The sequence below is a fragment of the Nansenia antarctica genome (genome assembly GCF_963989245.1).
Source record: "Nansenia antarctica genome assembly, chromosome: 9".
In the NCBI taxonomy this organism is placed as follows: domain Eukaryota; kingdom Metazoa; phylum Chordata; class Actinopteri; order Argentiniformes; family Microstomatidae; genus Nansenia; species Nansenia antarctica.
The window spans coordinates 33,349,495-33,374,251 of record NC_137679.1 but is presented as its reverse complement, the minus strand read 5'-3'; the positions used below and the strand labels follow the sequence as shown (position 1 = coordinate 33,374,251).

General features: G+C 47.6%; 1 protein-coding gene across 1 annotated transcript in view; it reads left to right on the top strand.

Annotated features, from left to right (window-relative positions):
* arnt2 (aryl-hydrocarbon receptor nuclear translocator 2) overlaps positions 1-21,517 on the top strand; it is a 39,627-nt gene extending 18,110 nt beyond the window's left edge. Inside the window, exons 9-17 of the mRNA XM_080539344.1 lie at positions 506-580; positions 3,246-3,397; positions 11,286-11,361; positions 11,855-11,966; positions 12,221-12,323; positions 13,526-13,664; positions 14,372-14,570; positions 19,131-19,276; positions 19,973-21,517. Coding sequence (XP_080395470.1) covers positions 506-580; positions 3,246-3,397; positions 11,286-11,361; positions 11,855-11,966; positions 12,221-12,323; positions 13,526-13,664; positions 14,372-14,570; positions 19,131-19,276; positions 19,973-20,071 — 1,101 coding nt within the window. The 3' untranslated portion in view covers positions 20,072-21,517. The remainder of the gene's footprint in view (positions 1-505; positions 581-3,245; positions 3,398-11,285; positions 11,362-11,854; positions 11,967-12,220; positions 12,324-13,525; positions 13,665-14,371; positions 14,571-19,130; positions 19,277-19,972) is intronic.
* Positions 21,518-24,757: the final 3,240 nt, after the last annotated feature.

Sequence of the window (24,757 nt, the reverse complement as noted above, 5' to 3'; positions counted from 1 at the left end):
TTAGCATAATAAATCACTTGTATCGGTTAAAAGGGGTTCTGGTTTTGGACTGATGATTCTGGGAGAATTCCTTTGGTCGATCAGCTTCCCTCCAAGTCTTCCCCACACTGGTCAGACTGCAGTCGTATATACATAGAAATGCCCACTTGTGATGAAATAACGGTTTGCGAGCCAGAGATGGGTGTATTTTGTAGCCCTGATTTATGGTTATTAAGTTAATATCACTGAATTCTGAGGTCAGGTTTCAAATAAAAAATAAAAAAGTCAACTTTATTGATCCCCGAGGGGGAAATTAAGGCATTACATCAGCTCACACATCATAAACAACAACTCCACAATAAAGTGATAGAATAATTAAATAGACATCTGAAACTTTATATACAGTAAGCACAGTACTGTATGATTTAACATCCCCAAGCCTGACTCCGATCGAGCCAGCTGGAGGAGGAGTTGTGTGTGTGTGTTTGTGTGTGATTAACAAATAACCATCATCATCCCTTCTTAGGATCTGCTGGGGAAAGATATACTGGAGTTCTGCCATCCAGAAGACCAGAGTCACCTGAGGGAGAGCTTTCAACAGGTACTTATAGTAAAGGAGAGGAGTGGGGAGGCGGGGGGGGTGGACGGGAGAGGAGGAGTAGGTGGGAGGGGTGGTTGGGCATAGGTTGAGAGATGGGGGGGGAGGAGGAGGAGGAGGCGAGGGGGTGTGTGTGTGAGGGAATCATTCAATCATTACAGGGCAGATCTCAGCCTCACCTCTGCCTCGCGTGAAGTCGAGTGCTGGAGAGACGCCAAGGACGAGGTGATGTCGGGTTGATGGTTAATCGTCGGGAGACGTTTCTGTCAGGAAGTTCACGGGAACCCGAGGTATGCGGGGTCCTCTCTGGTTCACTAGCCGTCCCTCTCGGGAGCACTAAGTTTGAACGGCCACGGGGGTGAAAGTTCACAGAGCAGGTATGACACAGGGAATGTTTTTTTATTCGCCTGGATTATGTTACATAGGTCCTGGAGTATGTATGATATACTCCTTTGGCGGTTATCCAGAGGTTTCCTTCAAGAGAGCCACAGAGAGCCCCCCCCACACACACACACACACACACCCACAAACAAGCACAAACACACCCTACCCTCTGGCAGGCACGTACATTTGCCTGTACACCCTTGCTGTCTTAGGTGCAGGGAGGGATAGGTGCAGGGAGATAAGTGCTCTCACACTGTGTCAAGCCTTGACACACACACACACACACACACACCGAAAGTGTTTTTGTTTTTGACACTGCTACACAGTTAATCCATTTGACAACCTGAGGGGGGCTGGCTAGCTCACACAGCCACTCCAGAGAAAAGTAATGGAAGATGGAGAGATATAGGTGAGGGCCACAGTATTTCTCTCTCTCTCTTTCTCACTCCCCCCCAAGTGGCTGACAGAGGAGGAGAAGTATTGGGAGAAGTGTTTGTGTGTCTCAGTGCTATCTACAGCCGTCCTGCCGCGGGCTTCCCTTCTTGGAGAAGAATCTGTTGGACCACATAATCCACATAATCCACAGTCATTTGGATGCTGCCAACAATAGCAGCCTGGCACCCCCCATCGCTTCCTGCAACCAGGGTCACAGGTCACATTCTACCCAATAGGAATCTCTCTCTCCTCCCAGGCCAATTCTCCATCACAGAGAACTGGCTGTGCTCGCAGCAGCTCAGCTCGAAGTTTGCTAAAGGAAACCATTTCACTTTCTTTCTTTTTTTTGGGCAGTTTATTTTTTTCTCTCTCTATTTCTCTCTCTCCCTCTCTCTCTCTCTCTGCTCCCTTGCCCTCTCTGTAAAAGGAAAAGCGCTCTTCCATATCTGGGAGATCTTCTTGTTGAGCCGCTTTCTCTGCACCCCATTTCAAACTCATTTCCAGTCCCACTTTAAATTCAGATGGAAAGCAGCCGGCCCGCTACTCAAACTGGCAGCTTGACGCAGTGATGTAGAGAATGGAAATGTTGTTCTGGAGGTTTGGGAGGAGGTATGGGAGGCGAGGGTAGTGTTCAGGAGGTTTGGGAGGAGGTATGGGAGGCGAGGGTAGTGTTCAGGAGGTTTGGGAGGAGGTATGGGAGGCGAGGGTAGTGTTCAGAAGGTTTGGGAGGAGGTATGGGAGGCAAGTGTTGCGTTCACAGGGGTACTACTACAGTAGGGTGCGTCTCAATAATCTAAAGGAGCTTCCTCTCCTCTTTGCTTTCCTTAAATGATAACATAGCTGTCTCCCCACCACTTGTTTTGGTGAACAGCTGATGGATGGGACTGGAGAGATGTTACCACTTCTCAGATACATAGACGGAGCTATGAATGCCATGACCTTCCAAAAGATCAAACATTTTAGTTTTAACCATGTTTTGAAGCTATATAGTGTAGAACGTTTTTAAAAATCAATATACCAATCCCAGATTGCCCTGTTTTAAATGCACTGTGATGTGAAATAAGTGCCCTGGTGAAAGCAAATACCTGCTAGGCAAATCGACCTCGTTTCTCACACCCAACCTTCTCTACCGCAACACTCTCCCAAAGCAGATCAAGAAAATCAACATTCTTTTCCTCCAAACATTCACTCAAAACCAATCTTTTTTTTAACCTGGCCATTAATGTCTAGAACCTTTTAGCTTTTTTTTTAATGCTTGTCTTCTCCTTGAATGTTAAGTGCCTTTGAGTTCTGAGGATATCCAACATAAATGTATTGTTATTGTTCTTTATTAATGGGTAGATCAATCACTGTAGAGACAGGGTTATAATGTCTCCTGCTTCTCCAGAACAAACGAGAGTTTAATTGAGTGATTAAGAATGAATGAGATGATTACAATGTGAATGCGGTGATGAGGTTCTATCCCGCGCTTCTCGTTTCATGTCTAGAAACAGAGGGATGATACCGCCTCCTTCTCTGGGGAAACGGATTCTTTTGTTCTTTTGTTTCAAAAGCACAAAAGTTTTGGGGAAAAGTGATACTCACTGAAGGGAATAAGGAGGAATTAGTTATTTTGAGAAAGACGTCCTCTCTCTTTCTCTTTGATCTTGGCATGTGTACGTGTAAAACATGTATGTTTTTACGTGGGAACCGCTGGGATTGTGACATCATTCTGGATTGAACAATCTCCCCTTTTCTGTCTCCTTTTGTTCCTCTTTTCTTTTCTCTACCCCTCTCTCTTCTCTGACTGTTCATCTCTTTGCATCTCTCCCTCCCTCTCCCCCCCTCCCCCCTCTATCCCTCTCTCCAGGTGGTGAAGTTGAAGGGCCAGGTTCTGTCTGTGATGTATCGGTTCCGTATGAAGAACCGAGAGTGGATGCTGATCCGGACTAGCAGCTTCACCTTCCAGAACCCTTACTCAGACGAGATCGAGTACATCATCTGTACCAACACCAACGTCAAGTAGGTCGCTCACTCACTCACTCACTCACTCACTCACACACACACACACGCACACGCACACTCACTCACACACACACACACACACACGCACACGCACACTCACTCACTCACTCACTCACACACACACTCACACACTCACTCACACACACACACACACACACACACACACACACACACACACACACACGCACACACTAACACTGACACTCATACTGTACACACACACACTAATGCTGACACTCATATACTGTGTACACACACACACACACACACTAATGCTGACACTCATACTGTGTACACACACACACACACACACACACACACACTAATGCTGACACTCAGTATACTGTGTACACATGCACACACACACGCACACTAAAGCTGACACTCATACTGTGTACACACACACACACACACTAATGCTGACACTCATACTGTGTACACATGCACACACACACACACTAACGTTGACACTCATACTGTGTACACACTCACACACACACACGCACACACACTCTCACACACACTCTCACACACTCTCTCACACACACACACACACACACACTCACACACTCACACACACGCTCTGGAAGTTCCTGTACTGGATTGACCCTCCAGGTGCCAGGCTGCATATATACTGCTGCCCGGCTGCTGTGCAACAACAATATTGACTGAGTACGGCCCTAGAAGGTCTGCAGTGTCTCATTCTCCTGGCCTGTTCAAGATATGTAGGATAATATTTGCCACCGTTTAATGATTTAGGTTAATAAGGTGTGAAGTGAAAAGATGGAAAAAAACAAAAACGTGGCATTATTCTAGGGCATTATGCCAGTTCCCCCTCCTAATAGGCCGGGAGGCCTCGGGAGGTTCTAATAGGCCGGGAGGCCTCGGTAGGTTCTAATAGGCCGGGAGGCCTCGGTAGGTCCTAATAGGCCGGGAGGCCTCGGTAGGTTCTAATAGGCCGGGAGGCCTCGGTAGGTTCTAATAGGCCGGGAGGCCTCGGGAGGTTCTGGTTGTGCAGAGCTGCTAATGTTTGTTTTGGTCCCTCTGGTACATGGTGCTTACTGGCTGCGCACTGGGCTGTCACACAGAGTTTCCTCAACCTTTGATTTATTTTGTATTTTTCATATATTTTTAGGCCATTTCTGCTTTATTGGGATAGAGACAGGTAGAGATTGACAGGAAGGATGGGTGAGAGAGAGAGAGAGAGAGGGGGGGGTGACTTGCAGGATATGTAGATGGCCGGAATTGAACCAGGGACCGTGCGATTATATGACATACGCCTTAAGGCCAAAGCACACAGCGTGCGATACGCCGTGTGCATTGGGCTTTAGTGAGCTATGCCACTTAAGCGCCCTCAACCTTTTTTGGTGCTGCAAGCTCACCAGAGTGTTTTTCTGTCTTTTTTTAGCATGACCCACCTACATTATGTGTTATAATAATAATAATAATAATAATAATAATAATAATAATAATAATAACTTTTCTTTGTATAGCACTTTTCCTGCAAAGGTTGCAGCTCAAAGTGCTTTAATCATTATATAATCATAATGTAATTATCTAGTCATTTAAAGGCAATATTAAAAAGATGGGTCTTTAGTCTTGACTTGAAAATATTTGCTGAGGTTGCAACCCTAATGTAAACTGGCAGTGCATTTCACAATCTCCTCTTTTGTACATGTGGTACACAGAGAAAGCCAGCGTCAGAAGACCTGAGAGCTCTATCGGGCTGATATGCTAGCAAAAGTTCTTTCAGATATTCTGGTGCTGTGCCAGTGAGAGCTTTATAAACAAATATAGTTATATATTTATATAGTTATAGGCAATATGCAGTGAACTCGGTCGCAGTGACGGTGGAGTTAGCATCATGTCACTACCTGTCTACAGAATCTGTGTATGTATGTTCCGAAGGTTGGCGTTTTGAGGGGACGATTGTAATCGTTTGATTAATGTATTGTATGAGTGTGCTTTTGGAGTAATGTCCACTTGCCCCCCCAACTGCAATAGCATGTGTTTGGCAGTAGGGGGCGGTGGTGTCACTGTTGATCTTGTCACTGTGCCGAAGCAGAGAGGAAGAGAGAAGGAAATAATTTCCGGAGAGGCAGAATGAGAGAGGAATGGGTGCAACTGCCCCCCCCCCCCCTTATGAATGATCCTGTAGTTCTCTTCCAAAACAAACAGCCCCACTCACTCACACACTCCGGAACACTGGAGGAGTTCCGTATTCTGTTTGAAATAGATTGTTAGATTGTTGCTGATTGTTTCGGACAGTTAAATCTGCTCCCCCCACACCCACCAGTGTGTTTGTGTGATTGGAAACACAGCTGTGTTATAAAACTCAATTCTCTCCGTTTCCTCTTAAGCCGTCATAAGGACTGGAGGAGGCAGAAACATGATGTTTCTGTGAGGAGTTCAGATCAGCTATGTAAACATTCCACAAGGTTCTGCCTGCCTGTGTGGAATGTGGATGCAACTGTACATTGTGTGCGTGCGTGTGCGCGGGTGCGTGCGCACATTCATGAGCACAGTGTGTGAGTGACTGTGGGCAGTGTGCATGTTTGTGTGAATGTATATGCACTGCACTGCACTGTGGTGTGTGTGTGTGTGTGTGTGTGTGTGTATGTGTGTGTGTGTGTGTGTGTGTGTGTGTGTGTGTGTGTGTGATGATGATGCCAGTTGTTTGGGAGCTGAGGTGAGAGCCAGGCCAGTACAGAGCTCAATAGTAGCAGCATGTGGTGTCAGATTTATGGAGGACCAATAAAAGAGTTGGATCTAATTCATCAGACCTCTACATGGATATGAAGCTAAGAGGCTACCATTCTCGCTCAGCATGACTCGTGTGCGTGTGTACGTGTGTGTGTGTGTGCGTGTGTACGTGTGTGTGTGTGTGTGTGTGCGTGTGCGTGTGTGCGCGTGTGTGTGTGTGTGTTAGAGAGATCATAGCTGGTTTGGGGAGTTAGTTCCCTGGTGGAGTGTGAATTATGAGAGAGAGAGAAAGGCTGAAAGGGAGAGAGAGGCTGAAGATGAGATAAAGGGAGACTTTATTGTCTGTCACATAATGATAGAAAATTGTCTTTGGTTAGGGGGCTCATAAACAACATAAAAACGTACACTCATGAAAGACTCGCATACAATTTGAAATAACCTTAAAACACAAACAGCTCCGTAAATAAAGTGAAGTGAAGTGAAACTTTATTTATATAGTGCCTTTCGTACATGAATGCAACTCAAAGCGCATAAATAAGAACAGTTGTGTAAAGCTGCAATAAAAAGTAGCGACAGTCTGTTTGGCCTTGTTTAAAATGAATACCGCTGTGTGAATGAAAGAGTTTAATATAGTTTGCAGGAAAAGTGCTATACAAATATTAAGTTATTATTATTATATATAAGTTCCCTTTTTGCAATGTAAAGGCCAATGCACACGGCGTGCGATTTTGTCGCATGACAACATTCGATTCTCAGCCTGCCTGGTCCGACTTCAGTGGTGTGAATTGAGAATCGAATGTTGTCGTGCGACAATATCGCATCGCACGCCGTGTGCATTGTCTCATTCAAAACAATGGAATCGAATTCATGTTGGGGTCTGTCCTTTAAAAAAGAAATAATCCGTAATCCATAAAACCAGTGTTGACTTGTAGTCCTTGGAGGCGGTACCGAAGTATGTTTATTTTTACTGTATTAAAAGCAGAAGTCCATAAATAAAATCCTGACAAATGACTTGGGTGATTTGAGGTGCTTAGCCACTGTATCCAGAAGAATTAGGATGGCATCCTCCACTCCCTGTTTCACCTTGTAGGCAAACTGTGGTGGTAAAGGTCTCCAGACACCTCTCCATGCATTTGCAGAGGATGGAGGTGAGGGCCACAGGCCTGAAATTGTTCATTGTCCAGTCCTCCACACTGATTGGTGCAGGGGCGTAGCTGGTATCGGTCGGGGGTCCAGTCCTCCACACTGATTGGTGCAGGGGCGTAGCTGACGTCGGTCGGGGGTCCAGTCCTCCACACTGATTGGTGCAGGGGCGTAGCTGGTATTGGTCGGGGGTCCAGTCCTCCACACTGGTTGGTGCAGGGGCGTAGCTGACGTCGGTCGGGGGTCCAGTCCTCCACACTGATTGGTGCAGGGGCGTAGCTGACGTCGGTCGTAGCGGACGCCTACCGTGCCCTCCGAGACAGAAGTGAACCTCTGAGACATCCATATTCCATATCCAGCTCTTCAGCGGTCACGTCTAGTGTTTTCAAACAACCGGGGTCAGCCAGGTGTTTCTGTGAAGCTAGGACTGAGTGTATTTTCCATTGGCTTCCCTTACTCCTCATTTGATTGACTTTGCAGTAGCGTGCGTGTCTGTGTCTGTCTGTGTGCGGTTTCTAGCTCTGTTGTGTGGCCCAGGTCTCGATGCCAGACAGAGCCAGACAGACGCTAGACAGAAAGAAAGATTGGAAAGACTGGATCGACCCTATAATCCTCTGTAGCTGTTGCATCTTACTTGGCAATCTGACCGACGGTGTCATCGGAATTGAGATGAACCACAGTTATCACCTACTGTTGTGTTGCCATAACGACTATAATGGCGTTTTAATAGGTCCACGGTCGCTTGGTCATACTAAAAGCCGACGCGGCCAGCCTCTCCATCACCTCTACCAGAGGCCGTGATGGAGCTATTAGGTTGTCAGACGATTGTATTAGAACTAGATGGATGGATAACAAGTTGTCCAGGAGGGTTTGGATCGGAGGGGTGTGCGTGTTTATCTCTCATCTGTGTCCAGCAGAGCCCAAACGGAGCTCATCTCATCTGCAATAATCTACAAGGCTAAGTAAGATTGGCTCTGTATGCTGGATGGAGACCATAAGAGGCAAACCTCCAAGCCTGGCACAGTGTTGCGGGCTGGTTAGTGTGCCTGTGTGTGGTGTGTAGGGTGGGGGGATGTGTGTGTGTGTGTGTGTGTGTGTGTGTGTGTGTCTTGAGTGATAGGTTACTGTGATTCTAAGCCTCTGGCTGTTCTAAAGCGCTGTGCCGCATCCCATCAGCCACTGCTGCGACAGTGCTTTTTCCCCCAGTGCCCTCAGTAGCCCGCAATCAACCCAGCTTTGTCCTGTGTGTGGGCGGGGACACACACACACACACACACACACACACACACACACATACACACATTATCTCACTCATTACCATAACAGAATGGCCTCAGCGGTGTATTGATGGGGTTGGGGGGCGGCGGGGGGGGGGGAAGCAGTGAGGCAGTGCTGAAGCCATTCCTCACCTCTGTGGTCTGGGTAATGCAGATGAGGTTTAGCCCGGGTCGCTCCAGCAGAAACAACAAATTACAAAACCCCAATATTATTATAATATTATATTATAAATGTCATTTGCGTTGGCCTGAGCCGCGCAGCGGGTCCTGGCCTGGGTTCCACCCTCATCAGACTATTCCTTCACGGCTCTGTGAAGCTGAGTGCTTCTGAGGCGGCGCGCTGGAGAGTCGTGTTACTGTGGAAACTTGGACTGGGCCGTGTGTATTTTCTGCACATTCTTTGAAAGTTCAAGTGTCCTCCAGAGCCGCGGTGCACACTTATCCGTCTTGCACGGTTAGGGCAGGTCGCCCCAGTGTGAGTGCTCACCCCTCCATACCTCCCTCCATCCATCCCTCTCTTTCTGTTCCTGTCTCCTCTGGCAGAGAGGGGGAGAGAGAGAGAGAGAGAGAGAGGGAGGTGAGGGGAGGAAGGAGGGAGAGGGGGAGAGCTTGCATCTAAAGGAGGCCTCTAAGCTAAGCAGCTCTTGCCATAATGGGGTTTTGGAGTGGTTTCCCTCTTCTAGTGGGTTTGATTCACAGTGACAGGTCTGTTTGAACTGCCCTGTACAGTGGTGTGCTGGGCGTAATGGACTCTTGTTACTTGCATTTAGTCTCTTGTCAGACGCTGCCTTCTTATCCACTGTGGCACCAGGGCACCAAGTTCAGGCTGACACAAATGTATGTTGGGAAAACAACGTGTTTCCATCCCCTCTCTCCTTCTCTCTCGAAGGGGAGAGCACTCAGAGTTTACTGAGGGGGAGAGAGAGAAAAGAGGAAGGGAGAAATACCAAAGAGAGGAAGAGATGGTGGGGTTTTTTCCGTGGAGAATGAGTAGAGTGGCCAGCAGGGCTAGTGTCCTTCAGATTCAATTCAATTGTCATTGGCAGAGACAACCAATCTAGCCAGTGCATCGTGCAAAAGCCATAAAAGTCTGGACCGATATATGTACAAATATTAGTTAGATAAGTATAGGGGGTAAACTGGGATAAACTTTAGACGGTTTAAAAAAAGTGGGGCTTTGGGATGTTAGGATGTGTGGTGATGTTTGTCAAGGTGTGATGTGTTGTGATGTTTGTCAAGTTGTGATGTGTTGTGATATGTACAGACACGGGTGAGATATGTACTGTAAGATATATGCAGTATATATATATATATATATAATATGTACAAAAAGAGCAGTGGCCAAAAGCTGAGTAGAAGTCTTGTGTGGTTTGGGGGGGTGCAATGTTCATCCTGTCGGGGAGTGGAGGGGGCTGGGTTGAACAGTGGTTGCAGTGGTTTTTAACCCTCAAATGTGTTGGGAACTTGTCTTCTGTGTGTAACACTTGTCTTCTGTGTGTATTTGTATGTTTGGAACATTTTGCGTACACGCTGGTGCCTCCCTGCTTTGCCTTCTTGCCAGGCAAAGAGGTTTTAGTGGTCTTACCTGGTTAAGTACAATAAAAACAGTGCATTTCCTGACACCACAGGAAAGGGTGTGGGTGTGGGTGTGGGTGTGGGTGTGGGTGTGGGTGTGGGTGTGGGGTACCTTAGTGGTGGTAGGTAAGTGTCCTACTTGTTCTAAAGTGGCCTCCTCCCCTCATCTGACCCCATCTGAGCGACCAGCTTTTACCCATCAGAACCACCCAGAGAAAGAGACAGAGACAGAGACAGAGACAGAGAGAGAGAGAGAGAGAGAGAGAGAGAGAGAGAGAGAGAGACAGAGACAGAGACAGAGACAATTGAATATTGAGTTTCCCTTTACTGAAAACAAAGACTTTGTCTTGGACCTCTACGGCATAAACAGAAAATACATTTCAGCCCTGGAAGGTCCGAATCACTCCAAGGCTTTTGAAATTAAGTGGCTGCATTAGACTGTAGAACGTCATTCCTGGATTTGTGGAACTTTGTCTGTATGTGTGTATAGCTGTTGAGTTGCCAGCTCACTAATGGTGTTTAACAGAGAGACACATTCCTGCTGAAAGTGGGTGATGTTAAGAAACAACATCTTTGGGAAAAACAAGCCTTAATCGGCACCATATTTATCTGGACAATTCGAAGTCTTTTGAGGGCAGGTGCCTCCGCATGCACTGCAATAACATGTTGTTTAACGTGTCCCTTCGGGGTTGAGACGTGATGTGAAACATGTCGAGAGATTTTTTTCCCCGCCTACACAACTATAGCCTGTTGTCCTGGGGGTCTGCTACAGAATTAGAATCTGGTCCTGATTTAGATGTCAGGATCCTGTTGTGCACAGCTGTGGTCGGAGATGCGAACCTGTCGAGGCTTTCATCCAAAACCAACCTTACACCACCACATCTGGCCTGGCTCCACGTTCCACCCTAGTGGCAGTGCTGGGACAGTGCTGGGAAGGCCAAGGTGAAAGGCCGTGTGTGTGTAGGGTGTAAAGCTGCCCTCGGGTTAGTCCAGTCCACAGACACGTTTGATGGTTTGATGCCCTTCCTCGTTCCATTCATCACAATGAGCCAGTCCTCTGATTTCTACCTCCACCAGCTAGAAATCAGCTGTTGTGGTGTGTGTTAGTGTGTATTAATGGTAGCTGGTGTGTGTGTGTGTGTGTGTGTGTGTGTGTGTGTGTGTGTGTGTGTGTGTGTGTGTTGCAGGCAGCTTCAGCAGCAGCAGCAGGCCGAGCTGGAGGTCCACCAGAGAGACGGCCTCACAGCCTACGACCTATCCCAGGTACCCCCCTACGACCTATCCCAGGTACCCCCCTACGACCTATCCCAGGTACCCCCCTACGACCTATCCCAGGTACCCCCCTACGACCTATCCCAGGTACCCCCCTACGACCTATCCCAGGTACCCCCCTACGACCTATCCCAGGTACCCCCCTACGACCTATCCCAGGTACCCCGCTACGACCTATCCCAGGTACCCCGCTACGACCTATCCCAGGTACCCCGCTACGACCTATCCCAGGTACCCCCCTACGACCTATCCCAGGTACCCCCCTACGACCTATCCCAGGTACCCCCCTACGACCTATCCCAGGTACCCCGCAGGACCCCGCTTAGTCGGCCACGCAGCCGCCTGCTCTCATTCGAGCTACTCTCGTCAAGCCGAACTCGGATGTGTCAGAGGAGCAGGTTTAGTTGTTCATACAGATGTCTGTGTGTGTTGGGGTCCTTCTTTGACCCTGTTTGTGCTGTCTCCCCCCCGCCCTCTCACTCAGGTGCCAGTTCCCAGTGTCCACGAGGGAGGGAAGAATATTGACAAGACGGAGGCCATGTTCTCCCAGGAGAGAGACCCGCGCTTCGCCGAGATGTACACCGGCATCTCTGGCTGTACGTGACATCATCATCATCATCATTATCACCCTCACTCACTTCTACATCAGCTGTCATTACTGCCCTGTTTGTGTTTCACATTAGGAACACAGTCATCAGCTAGGATGATGGAAAACACTTTCTGTGTGGTGGTTCTCTCTCTCTCTCTCTCTCTGTGTGTGTGTGTGTGTGTGTGTGTGTGTGTGTGTGTGTGTGTGTGTGTGTGTGTGTCTGTCTCTCTCTGACGGAGGTGTCTGTTCATGTGTTTCCAGCGGGGGATAAGAAGATGATGGTTCCTTCCTCCACAGCGGGAGGACAGCAGCTCTACTCCCAGGGCTCCCCCTTCCAGCCCGGACACTCTGGCAAGAGCTTCAGGTGTGTGTGTGTGCGTGTGCACGGAACAATCTCTGTGAGCAGGGGTGCAAACTTTGTCACCTTTCAGCAGAATTTTCAGTTTTTACCTCAAAATAGGTCATCTAAAAAAAGAAGAATATTGAGGTAACATCGTCCTGTCTGCCAAACTCTAAGCTGTTGAAATAACTTTTAGCTTCAGGCAGCTAGGTACTTCCAGACCAGCATGGCGCACATAGTCACGGTAAGCAACCCGTTTTCAAAGTAATTATGCGGGTGTTAAGGTCAGGAGCGCCGCTACTTGCACGCGCATCATTGTCAGACCACCGGTAGTGCTGCCGTTATCCGTTTAGCACGTCAGTGCTAGCGCTATCTCCCCGTCCCCGTCACCAAAAATGTTCCCTGCTACGGTTAGCCGCGCATTGAAAAATGTTATCACCTTTTTGGGGCCATCACCAGATCGCTCCCCTGTTTGTGATTCACACAACCATCGTTGGAGGCCTAGGTGTGTGCTGTGGGTCTCATGACAGTAAAGCAGTGGGGGAGATTCTGGTAGTAGTGGTAGTAGTGTGGGCGAGTCTGGAGCTGACAGAATGATGTCCACACTTAAACATGTCGTTTTCCTCTCCTATGACTCTCTCTGATAGGGCAAATATGTATATATGCCATTTAGCTGACGCTCCAAAGCGACCTACATTGCAGGGAGTGCATACGTTTTTCAGTATATATGGTAAATCGGGAATCGAACCCACAATCTTAAGCGTTGTTATCAGCACCATGCCCTACCAACTGAGCCCCAGAGGAACACAATTCCTGCTCGTCTCCCTCCATGGTAACGGTGGACTGTGAACACAGAGACATCGTGTCAATCAGTGTCTCACCCGGTCATCCAGGGCAACTGCTGCCGACTTCAAAACAATGCTTTAATAAAAAATTAAAACACCCAACCTGATTTAGTCCGTTTTATGATGATTTTATGAATCTTTGATTTATCCTAGCTATTTCTGAGAGAATAGCCCTGTAATTTCAGTAAATAGCGTTACTGTTTGTTACATAATGGCAAAAATATAAGATAGCAGAAATGATAATGTTGGTTAAAAACCTTGGTCAATACATTGATTGACAAACCGTTGAGGAAAACTTTGGAATGGACTCTGCTGGTTCGTGAAACAAAGAGAGAAACGCGTGTCTATGTGTGTGTGTGTGTGTGTGTGTGTGTATCGCAGCTCCTCAGTGATCCACGTCCCAGGGGTCAACGACATCCAGCCGTCGGGGTCGTCCAATCAGAACCTGGCTCAGATCTCCAGACAGCTCAACCCTGGACAGGTGGCCTGGTCAGGCAACAGACCCCCTTTCTCTGGACAGGTAACACACACAGGCACACACACACACACCAACCTCAGCCAGACAGAGGTGTTCCAGGTAACACACACACACGCACACACACACACACACACACACACCAACCTCAGCCAGACAGAGGTGTTCCAGGTAACACACACACACGCTCACACACACACACACACACACACCAACCTCAGCCAGACAGGGGTCTTCCAGGTAACACACACACACACACACACACACACGCTCGCTCACACTCATGCACACGCACACAGTACGTAACAAGTGTTAGATCATAATTGCACCGTCCTTGCGTGCGACCCTGTTGTGCTGCTATGGGAGCGGAGGTGAGCTGGGGGTGGTGATGACTGGTGGACCGCAGGGGTCCCGCGGCTCTGCTAGCCCAGTGCTACTTAGCATCAGGAATAACTCAACCTCTCCCACACGTCGCTATGGTTGCTATGCAGATTCTCCCAGCTGGCTCCACTGGCTCACATCAAAGCTGCTTGATAATGGAGTGCGTGTGTGTGTGTGTATGGAGTGTGTGTGTGTGTGTGTGTGTATGGAGTGTGTGTGTGTGTGTATGTGAGAGTAAGTGAGTGTTGAGCATATGGTATTTAACAGGGTCGTCCGTCTTCTGTCGCCTAGTGTACACACACACACACACACACACATACAAACACACACACACAGTCTATAACCTGCCTCTCCTCTTTCTCCCTATCCAGGCCAGTAAGGCTCAGTCCAGTCCGTTCGGTATTGGTTCTGGCCACAGTTACCAGGCGGACCCGTCCTCCTACAGCCCCCTGTCCTCCCCCGCCACGTCCTCGCCCTCCGGGAACGCCTACTCAGGATTGACCAATCGCAGCACGTCCTCTCCCAGCGGGAACGCCTACTCGGGACTGACCAACCGCAGCACAGCGTTTGGTGAGTCATCGTCGACAGCTTTGAGACTGTGTTAGCTAGCGCCACACATTCCCAAGATCTGGGACGATGGTTTCCATGGGTACGGAGTAGAAGAGGAACAGAGGAACTGTTCCTAACGTTGCTCGTCATGGCAACCTCAGTGTGAATGTGATCACCTCACTGATCTCATTTGGGGGAAATGCTCATTCCCGTCTGATTTGGTGTATGTAATGTCCCAGGACCTGCCTGGTAGAGGCGTGTGTGTGTGTGTGTGTGTGTGTGTGTGTGTGTGTGTGTGTGAGAGAGTGTGATAATTCTAAAATGACAGTTTGTTTCTACGAGGCTAGTCTACCTCGTTTTGAGCCCTAACAACGTAGACAGCTGAGCACACAAAGTTTATTTTCCCTTTCCAAGTCAAATAAATGTGTAGTACGTAATAAAGACTAGCGCAAGTGGCACGAGACCAAATGACAATCCTGTCCGCAGAGGACGCGCAAAAGACAACACGCCGTTTTTTTGGCTTTTCAGCACAGAGAAGATCTCCAAGACGTCCGTGTCCACAGAGGCCGTATCTCCCCCCCCCCCCCCCCCGGTCTCCTCTGGCCCACAGCCGCCTGGCCGCCCGCCTCGCTCCTCTGAAACATGAACAGTCATGTGGCGCGCGGCCACGGCTCCAGCACGCCGTCGGAAAACTGAGGTTGAAAAGTCAGTCAAAAGTCAAAGTCAGCTTTATTGTCAATCCAATATATGTACAGACATACAGCTGAAATTGCGTTTCCCCTCGTCCACGGTGCATAGCAAGCAAAAACAATAAATAACAATATAATACGACAAGATGAAAAATAACTACCGTATATATACAAAAAAGAATAGATAAAAGATTTGAAATGTGTGGTACAATGTACAGGGGTGGAATACAATATGAACAATGACAGTGCAATAGTGGTGTGGTTGAGGAGAGGTTGAGGAGAGGTTTGGCGGCCTATGATGCGTCACAGAGGAGGGGGAAAACAACCGGGATATGTCGACTCGAGCAAAAATGCTTTTAAACCCCCCCCCCCTCCCCCCGATAAAACTCAATACTCGCCACGCAGCTCACGGCCATTCCGTGCATACGAATACATCACGTATGTTGTCAGGAGCGTGGCGCGCGTGCCTGTCAGGATGGTAGGGCCATACATCACCATGGAGCTCTGCAGACAGTTTGATGACATGAGCAGACACTGGAGGAGCACAAAATATGCCTTTCCTTGAGAGAAGCTGTTCATGCACACACACACACACACACACACACTCTCTCTCTCACACATGCATGCACGCACGCACACACGCGTGCGCAACATCCTGCACACATACACTCTAGCACCCACTCATAAACACAAACACAAACACAGTAGCCCTCGCATGTACACACACACACACACACTCTCTCTCTCACTCACACACATGCAGACGCGTGCGCACACACACGCACACACACACAGCGGCACTCTCACATTAACGTTCACATTCCTTCAGGGCAGCAGTAGCTTTTAATTAATGTTCCATGTGTCTCCTTTCACTGCCTGACTGAGAGATCTGCTTTCCATGCATATCACATACACACATTGCATACATACACACATTACGTACACACACTCACACACACATACATGCACTCACACAAAGGTACGCACACATACACATTCGCACAAACGTGTGCAAAGCAAAGCAACGTCGCATACATTTAGTTTCAGCAGGAAGACAGCCGAAATGAAAACATAATGAAAATGTTTCAGTCATAACAATTCAGGAAGTGAGGTATAACTGTCCGTGGGGTATAAGAATTCCACTAACATCTGGTCACGAGCATAGAGATAGAACAGCTCTATCTATGATCAGTGGTGCCGCATATCAGATCTGATTTTACTTAGTACGCTCTGCTCTGCTCTGCTCTCCTCTCCTCTCCTCTCCTCTCCTCTCCTCTCCTCTGCACTGCACTGCTCTCCTCTCCTCTCCTCTCCGATGGGGGGAACAGTCGGAATCCTGGGCTAGCCATGGCCATCTGATGGGCTTTTAATGACACACATTAACCAGATGGACTCTCTCTCTCTCTTTCTCTCTCTCTCTCTTTCTCTCTCTTATTCTCTCCTTCTCTCGTTCTCTCTCTCTGCCTCACTTTCTCTCTCTGTTGATCTATCTCTCTGGGTCTCTCTCTCTCTCTCTCTTTTTTATTCTCTCTCTCTCTCTCTCTTTCTCTCTTATTCTCTCTCCCTCTCTCTTTCTCTCTCTCTCTGCCTCACTTTCTCTCTCTGTTGGTCTATCTCTCTGAGTCTCTCTCTCTCCTCTCCCTCTATTTTAGCTCACATTTCTATTCTGTCAGAGAGGAGAGGAGATTGGAGGGAACCCATTTCCAGCTGCTCTGTTTCCCCTCCGGTCTGTTTGTTTGGTCACATCCCTTTACCGTAGCGCTTGTTGCCCTCGCCGCTCGTTGACGCACAGTTTCCACCCCATAAACAGCCAATCAGCTGGACTGATTACCGGGCCTTTTTGTATTTATTATTCTGCTCGCGTCCCTCCGGCCATCCCTCTCTTTTATCCACACCTCGTCCCTCCCGAGCAGCAGGATGGTGGTGGTCCTTGCGAGCGGCGGGGGGGAGATGGGTGGTCAGTGTTTGTGTGAACCAGTGGGCTTGTTTGTCCGTCTGTCCGTCTTGTCTGCCCGGAATGTTGTTTGGATGTTTTATGTGGAGAACAACACTCACTCTTAGACAGATCGCTACTGCACTCCCACCGCCAGCTCCACAGGGGGTGTGTGTGTGTGTGTGTGTGTATCCCATTGCGACATCAGAGGGGTCAGTAAATGAAGGATAGTGGTCACTGCTGCTGCACATCATTGACTTTCTCACTGTGTGGGTGTGTGTGTGTGTGTGTGTGCACGTCAGTATGACTGGAGTGATATACCCTCCATAATAATAGGTTATACCTCGTTTTACAATGGTTGTGTTATTATTGCTGAGCCCAGTTACAGTTTTTTAGTGAAACCATTAATATTCAGAGATATCTTAATCCGTTTTTCTTCTTTTAAAAAATGTTTTAATTAGTTTTCAGGGCATTTCTGCTTTATTAGGATGGAGACAGGAGGGGGGGGAGATTGACAGGAAGGCTGGGTGAGAGGGGGGACAATATGCAGGATATCTCGACAGCCGGAATCGAACCCGGGACCTTGCGATGATATGGCATGCGCCTTACCGTGCTACACCACTTATGTGCCTTTGTCAGTTTTTTTAACAGTCAGCAAATCCATACATTTATGAGCATGCTGTTCCCATTACGATGGGTCAATTAAGGGTTAGCGATTAAGAAAAGGGCGGCGATGAATATTTGATGAACGACCAGGCTCGCCCCGCGGTCACCAGAGCATACGGCCGTTTCCTACCCTCCTACCCATAGATAATAAGGATTTATAAATCCTACATAATAAGGATTTATTGAGTAGTCAGGTCTTGACCTCATAACTGCTTATAAATGCATTCTGGAGATAAGAGAAAACATTTCTCCAACAACAACGGCTTTTGCTAGTGGGTGTGGGTGTGGGTGTGTGTGTGTGTGTGTGTGTGTGTGTGTGTGTGTTTGTTGAGTAGTCAGGTCTTGACCTCATAACTGCTTATAAATGCATTCTGGAGACAAGAGAAAACATTTCTCCAACAACAATGGCTTTTGCTAGTGTGTGTGTGTGTGTGTGTGTGTGTGTGTGTGTGTGTGTGTGTGTGTGTGTGTGTGTGTGTGTGTGTGTGTGTGGATAGAAGAGAGTGGACAGAGTAGTGACTGATGAACAGGGGTTCATAAACGTTCCCCACACCGTCCCCAGGCTCCTCCCCTCCAGGGTTCCTCTCTGGACACCAGTGGGCCCAGGGTCCCACCCTGACGCAGCACGTCTGTCCACCGTCTGCCTCCGCCTCTACTACCGGCTGGAAGACTCATGCCAACCCATATAACGTGCTGCTGGGTGGTTTCAGACGCCTTATTTAGGTGTAATTGCAGTATACAGAGTAGATTGTCCTACAAAGACATTTAGATGAATGGACTTTATTGTCATTGCTACAGTACAGGTACCAAACAACGAAATTTAGAGATTACTATTTAGATACTTTCTTTTTATCTATTTTTACTTTGTTTCTTTTTATTTTACTACTCGATCTTTTCAGTTTGTAAAGCGTCTTTGAGTGTCAAGAAAAGCGCTATATAAGTCTAATGTATTATTATTATTATTTGAATGCATCAATTGTCACTCTGCTCTTTTTAGATCTCACCTCCTTCCTGACAATCTCTAACTGTCCTCTGTATCAATAACGCAGAGATGCCCTAAAAACATACATATGTATATATAGGGATACAGGGATGACATGCAGGATAGGTTGATGGTCAGAATCGATCCAGGGACCATGCGATGATACGGCATGCGCCTTAGAGTGCTACGCCGCTTACACGTCCCGTCACGCTGTTCTTAAGGTGAATGAATACACCATAGCTCAGTGTTTGTGCTAAATTATTAATTCTGATTGTGTGTGCCTCCCTCCCTCCCTCCCTCCCCTGGTCCAGATGTGTCGGGGGAGAGCAGTCAGAGCGGAGGGCAGTTCCAGGGTCGACCCAGTGAGGTCTGGTCCCAGTGGCAGAACCAACACCACGCCCAGCAGGGAGGAGAACAACACACACACCCCAACCCCAGCCAGACAGAGGTGTTCCAGGTAATTCCCTCGGCCCATACTCATGCACGCACGCACACGCACACACACACACACACACACACACACACACACACACACACTCCAACCCCAGTCACAGAGGTGTTCCAGGTAATTCCCTCGGCCCATACTCATGCACGCACGCACGCACACACACACACACACACACACACACACACACACACACACACACACACACACTCTCCAACCCCAGTCACAGAGGTGTTCCAGGTAATTCCCTAGGCCCATGCACACACACACACACACGCACGCACACACACACACACACACACACACACACACACGCACAGCCAACCCCAGCCAGACCGAGGTGTTCCAGGTAATTCTCTAGGCCCATGCACACACACACACACACGCACACACGCACAGCCAATCCCAGCCAGACAGAGGTGTTCCAGGTAATACCCTCGGCCCACACACACACACACACACACACACACACACAGTCAACACGTTTATACATATCGCAACCTCTGAACCTTGTTCCCTTACCACTGAGGACCGACCGGCCTGCCTGAAGAGAGAGAGCTATTTGGGAGTGTTGTTATCATTGTGTCCCGTTCCCTCCCTGGCCCCGGCCCAGTCTACACACTGCTGTGTCTTGATATGGCTCTGCATGAACGTCTGTGTCCTGGCTGGCCCCTCACCTCTCCCCTCTCTCCCTCCACGCCTCCCTAGGACATGTTGCCGATGGCCGGGGATCCCACACAAGGAACAGCCAACTACAACATCGAAGACTTTGCTGACCTTGGCATGTTTCCCCCGTTCTCTGAGTAGAACCCTCCTACGTTCTCTCCCGGTAGAACCAAGGGAGGGATGGATGGAGGAAGGGAGGGAGGAGGAGGAAGAGGAGGAGGAAGAAAAGGGACAAATCTCTCGGAGCATCCGTCCTTCATGCCCTATCATCTTCTCACACAACTCACAGAGTTCTTGTTACCACGCTCGTGCAGTACAGCACGGTGAATGTTTGGTTGCACTTGTTATACACACACGCACACACACCAGGTTCTGGGCATTGAGGCCTATACACATCTCTCTAACAAACACACATACCTCGTTCCTTTAGGGGAGGGGTGTTTCTGGCTGAGTGAGTGTGTTTGTATAAAGGGCTGTTACACTATTAGTCGTGTACAGGTCCTTCCATTTTCCTTCATCCACATGATGTGGCAGTTTCCACAAGCTACTTTAACACGGCTTGGTTCGTTTCAGGATCTGTAACATTCTTGTCCTCAGTAACGGCGACTTGAGGCGACACACACACACACACACACACGACGCGGCCCCAAGAAGCAGAGCAGAACAAAACAAACCGGTACAATCTGCGGAGACGCACACCTTCAGTTTACAACGAAACACGAGGGCAGCAGCTTTTTTTCTGACCGGAAAACGAAAGTTATAGATTGTATCATTTTAATCTGCTGATCTCTTTGCACTCCACATTTGAACTGTTACTCTGCCAAATGGTACCGGGTGAAGGTAAGAGACACTGGTCACGCTGTCGCTAATCAACCACCGCTGCTGCTGCTCCCTTCAGTATTACATGAAGCTTATTGTGTACAAATATATATGTAGTGATGTCCATAACCCTAGAGTTAAAAAAAAACAAATAAAAAAAAAACTGACTCAAGTAGAGAAGGATTCAGTGTATAAACAAAAACAACAAAAAAAGACGCAAGAAGAATTCACGCTGGCAAAGTCGCTAAGCTAAGGCTTAAAGTGCACTTCATGAAGCAATCGCTAAACTCACCAGCCTGCTAAAAGGGAAAAACCGCCATACCGTCAAAGCAACGCGCAGTACAGTACATTACAGTATATACTAGTGTATCCTTGTGGCTCTCGCTGCATTCTCTTTATTACTTTATTATTCTCTTTTCAACTATTAACAGAGACTGAATAAACTTTATAGTGGGGGAATTTTACACGATAGAGATTGTATAACGTGTCTCTGGCAAGACAGATGGGATAATCTTGAACTGGAGTTGGAGTCCTTTTGCTAGAAATCTCGAAATGGATGTTTTTGTAAATAATGTGATTTTTATGTCGACTTGTGTTACTTTCACACAGTATCTGTATTTTTGTGTAGGTTTAATTACATCATAATGTGCAATGTGAGTACATATTTAACGATCGGTATTTAGTTTAGTCTGTTAATTGTACATTGAGTTTTAGACCTGTATAAATTGTGAAAATGTGACCCATTATTTTTGTGTAACAAATTGTGCTTGTGACAATAAATTCTTATTGGTTACGTGGCTTCCAATCAAAGACGTGTTTCTGTCTCCAGGCTTGTTTTCGGGCAGATTTAGCCCGTTCGGGAAATGTTCTTTCATTTAAAAATGTTCAAGTGGATTTTGGAACGACTGAGATTGAGGGCCGTCCTTGTTTGTTTTTATGAGAGAAGCGTCCTCAGATCCAGACTTCAGATAAGAATAAGATGTTGCTGACTGTCTGGCCCTGTCTCAAGTATCTGTATATGTCTCTGTATTGTACTGTAGATTTCCATCGTTTATCAAACTCATGGCATGCTCAATGAGAGAGAGAGAGAGAGAGAGAGAGAGTGTGTGAGTGTGTGTGTGTGTGTGTGTGTGTCAGTCAGGACCGCCTGTAGTCTGTATCAGAGCCATGAGCAACAGTAGTGCCCTTCCTTTCCGGGAGGAAGCAGGGTGGACGTGAGAGAGGCGCTGAGTTGGGCTCTCGCCCAGAGTTCTCAGGGTGCAGTGCGTGTGTGTGTGTGTGTTTGTGTGTGTCTGAGTGTGTGTGTGTGACGCCTCTGACAGGGAAGGATGAACAGTGATTTAGTGGGGGATGTCCTCCACGGCGCCTCTGCACAGTAACACACTAGATGGGTGTGTGTTTTTTCTTTCAGGAAGATCTAGTGTACTTAACCTCCAGCACTTAACCCTTGTCAGCAGATGAGATGCGTCTGCAACTCAAAACAACATTGGAATGGCTCTGTATCAATCATCTGGGCTTGGCTTCCTGACTTTCATGCATGTTCATACAAGAGAATATAAGACTGTACAGTACTTAGCTCAGATTAAGCAAATATGATGTTTCATCAGATCTTTCACAAGTTACTCCCTGGAGTAACTTAGGAGTAACTTAGGGCTAAGTGCCGTACCCAAGGGCACACTAGCGGTGGGGTTCCCAGATGGGATTTGAACTCATAACCTTCCATCCGTCTCCCCACAGATGAATGCCTAGCCCTGCTGTTTTTGGGCCTTCCCCTCTTCCGCTTCCCCTGGGGGTTCCAAGTCAGGGCCTGGCGTGTGGTGGTATCTGCTGGCTTGCGTAAGGTGTGGCCAATCCATCCCCACTTCCTTCTCTGGATCTGGCTCTCTACTGGCTCCTGGCTCCCTCTCTGCCACAGCTCTCTACTGGCTCCTGGCTCTCTGCCACAGCTCCTTGTTGCTGATTTTTTCCGGCCACCTGATTCTGAAGATGCGCCTCAGACAGCTGTTAATGAATGTCTGGATCTTCTGGATCGTCTTTTTTGTCATTCTCCACGTCTCCGCACCATAGAGAAGGACACTTTTGATGTTGGAGTTGAAGATGCGCACCTTCATTGGTGTTGCTATTTCCCTTGAGGCCCAGATGTTCTTCAGGATAATGAAGGCCGCTCTACCTTTGCCTACCCTGGCAGTGACATCGCTGTCTGTGCCACCTTGTTTTATCGATAATACTGCCAAGGTAGGGGACACGCCCAGAGACAGAGGTGGACGTGGCCTGCGATGCCCTCAGAACACCATAACATGTGGCGCAAGATGGACATGTGTCTGTTTTCTTTAAGGCGGATTTCGTGTACTTAACCTCCCTAACCCCATAGCTGTAGAGATAACCAGAGCTGTTTTCTTTCCAAACACACTGAAACTGCACAAAGATCACGGGTCAGATCACGGGATCACGGGTTGCCACCCGTCCCTTAAAATACGGAATCGTTCCGTATCTGACAGTTAAAAGATGCGTCCCGTTTTGAACCAATACGGAACGCTGTTTGTTCCGTATTTTCAATCCACCCGCATTGCGCAATTCCTCCAATATATCATACAGAGCTGCCAAGTCTTTTATTTTAGAAATTCCTTTAAATAAAGCTACCGGACACGAGTTTCGTGGCATCTTTCTGCACACGCGTTAACTTGAGTTTGCAATCGAAGTGGGAGGCGCGCGCTGCTGGAAGAACCTGTGTTCACTCGAGCTGCACGTAAGTCTTAGAACGTAGCAAGCAGTGTTGCCAGATTGGACTACTTATGGTCACACTGGACGGGTGGATTCGGCAGCTTTTAGACTGGTTGGGCTGGAAATGGTCAATTCCGTCTGGCAACCCTGGTTGCAAAATATGTGCATGTACGTATCTGGTAGCCTGGTACTTTCAAATCGCAAGTTGTTTCATCGTCTGTTCTCTTTTTCGGGGTGATGGAGGAGAGATTGGCAGTGAAATATCCATGATGGGACTTTGCTCATCATCCTCCATCCTCACACTCATGTTTTCCCTGCTCCATTAATCTTCTGTTATTCAACACGAGTGTGAAAACGGATTGTATCCTTTATCTCAAAGACACTATGGCATACCGTTTCTAAAATTCACTTAATATTCACTTAATTTGGGTGAGATGATAGGCCTACGTTGCAACTTTACAGTTTTGGTAACTGTTTTTTGTTTCTCTAATGTAACATAATATAACATTGTTATTATTATTATTATTATTATTATTATTAAATACAATGTACAATTCAAATACAACAATTGGGGGTCCCTCCAAAAAAAATGCTGACCAAGGGGCCCTGTTGATGGGGCCCAATTTTCTTTTAGACTCTGTAGGCTACTGTATTTGTTTATTAAGACTTACATAAATATGATGTATTGTCTGAATTTGTCTTGTTTTATCAAATGTTACATTTATTTGTATTTCTTGTGCTGGTTTATTATGAACAACATGTAAAATTGCAGGAAACTAGCACAAATAATTGTGTGGGAGAGAGGGGCACAGTTTTGGGGTTTTGAGGGGCACAGAGGGGCACACGTGCGCAGTTTTGGGTCGCTCCACCGCCAAAAAATCTCACTCCAAACTTTTGGTGAAACTTGGCAGCCCTTAAGGCTTTATTGAAACGATGTTTAACTTATGATTTACTAGCACTGGCGCCCCCACCCCACCCTTGGGCCCATGGTGGTCGTGGTCCCGAGGAGCGGGGCCCCTACTGCGAGGGGTGTCCCTTATTTCTCTGACTGAAAGGTGGCAACCCTACGGGTCACAATGATGTGGTATGAGCTTTTCCTTTTGATTGTACCCAGGATCAGGCCGCCTTATGAATGACATGTACGAGATAGGTAATTGTATAATATGTGTATGCCGATTGTCTTCTACGTCGTTGAGGTGATAAGGTCAGTTCACATGGCTTTATGCATGTTTGAGCGCAGTCTTTTCAAGATGTGTTGACATAATACGCCAGATAAATATGCGATGG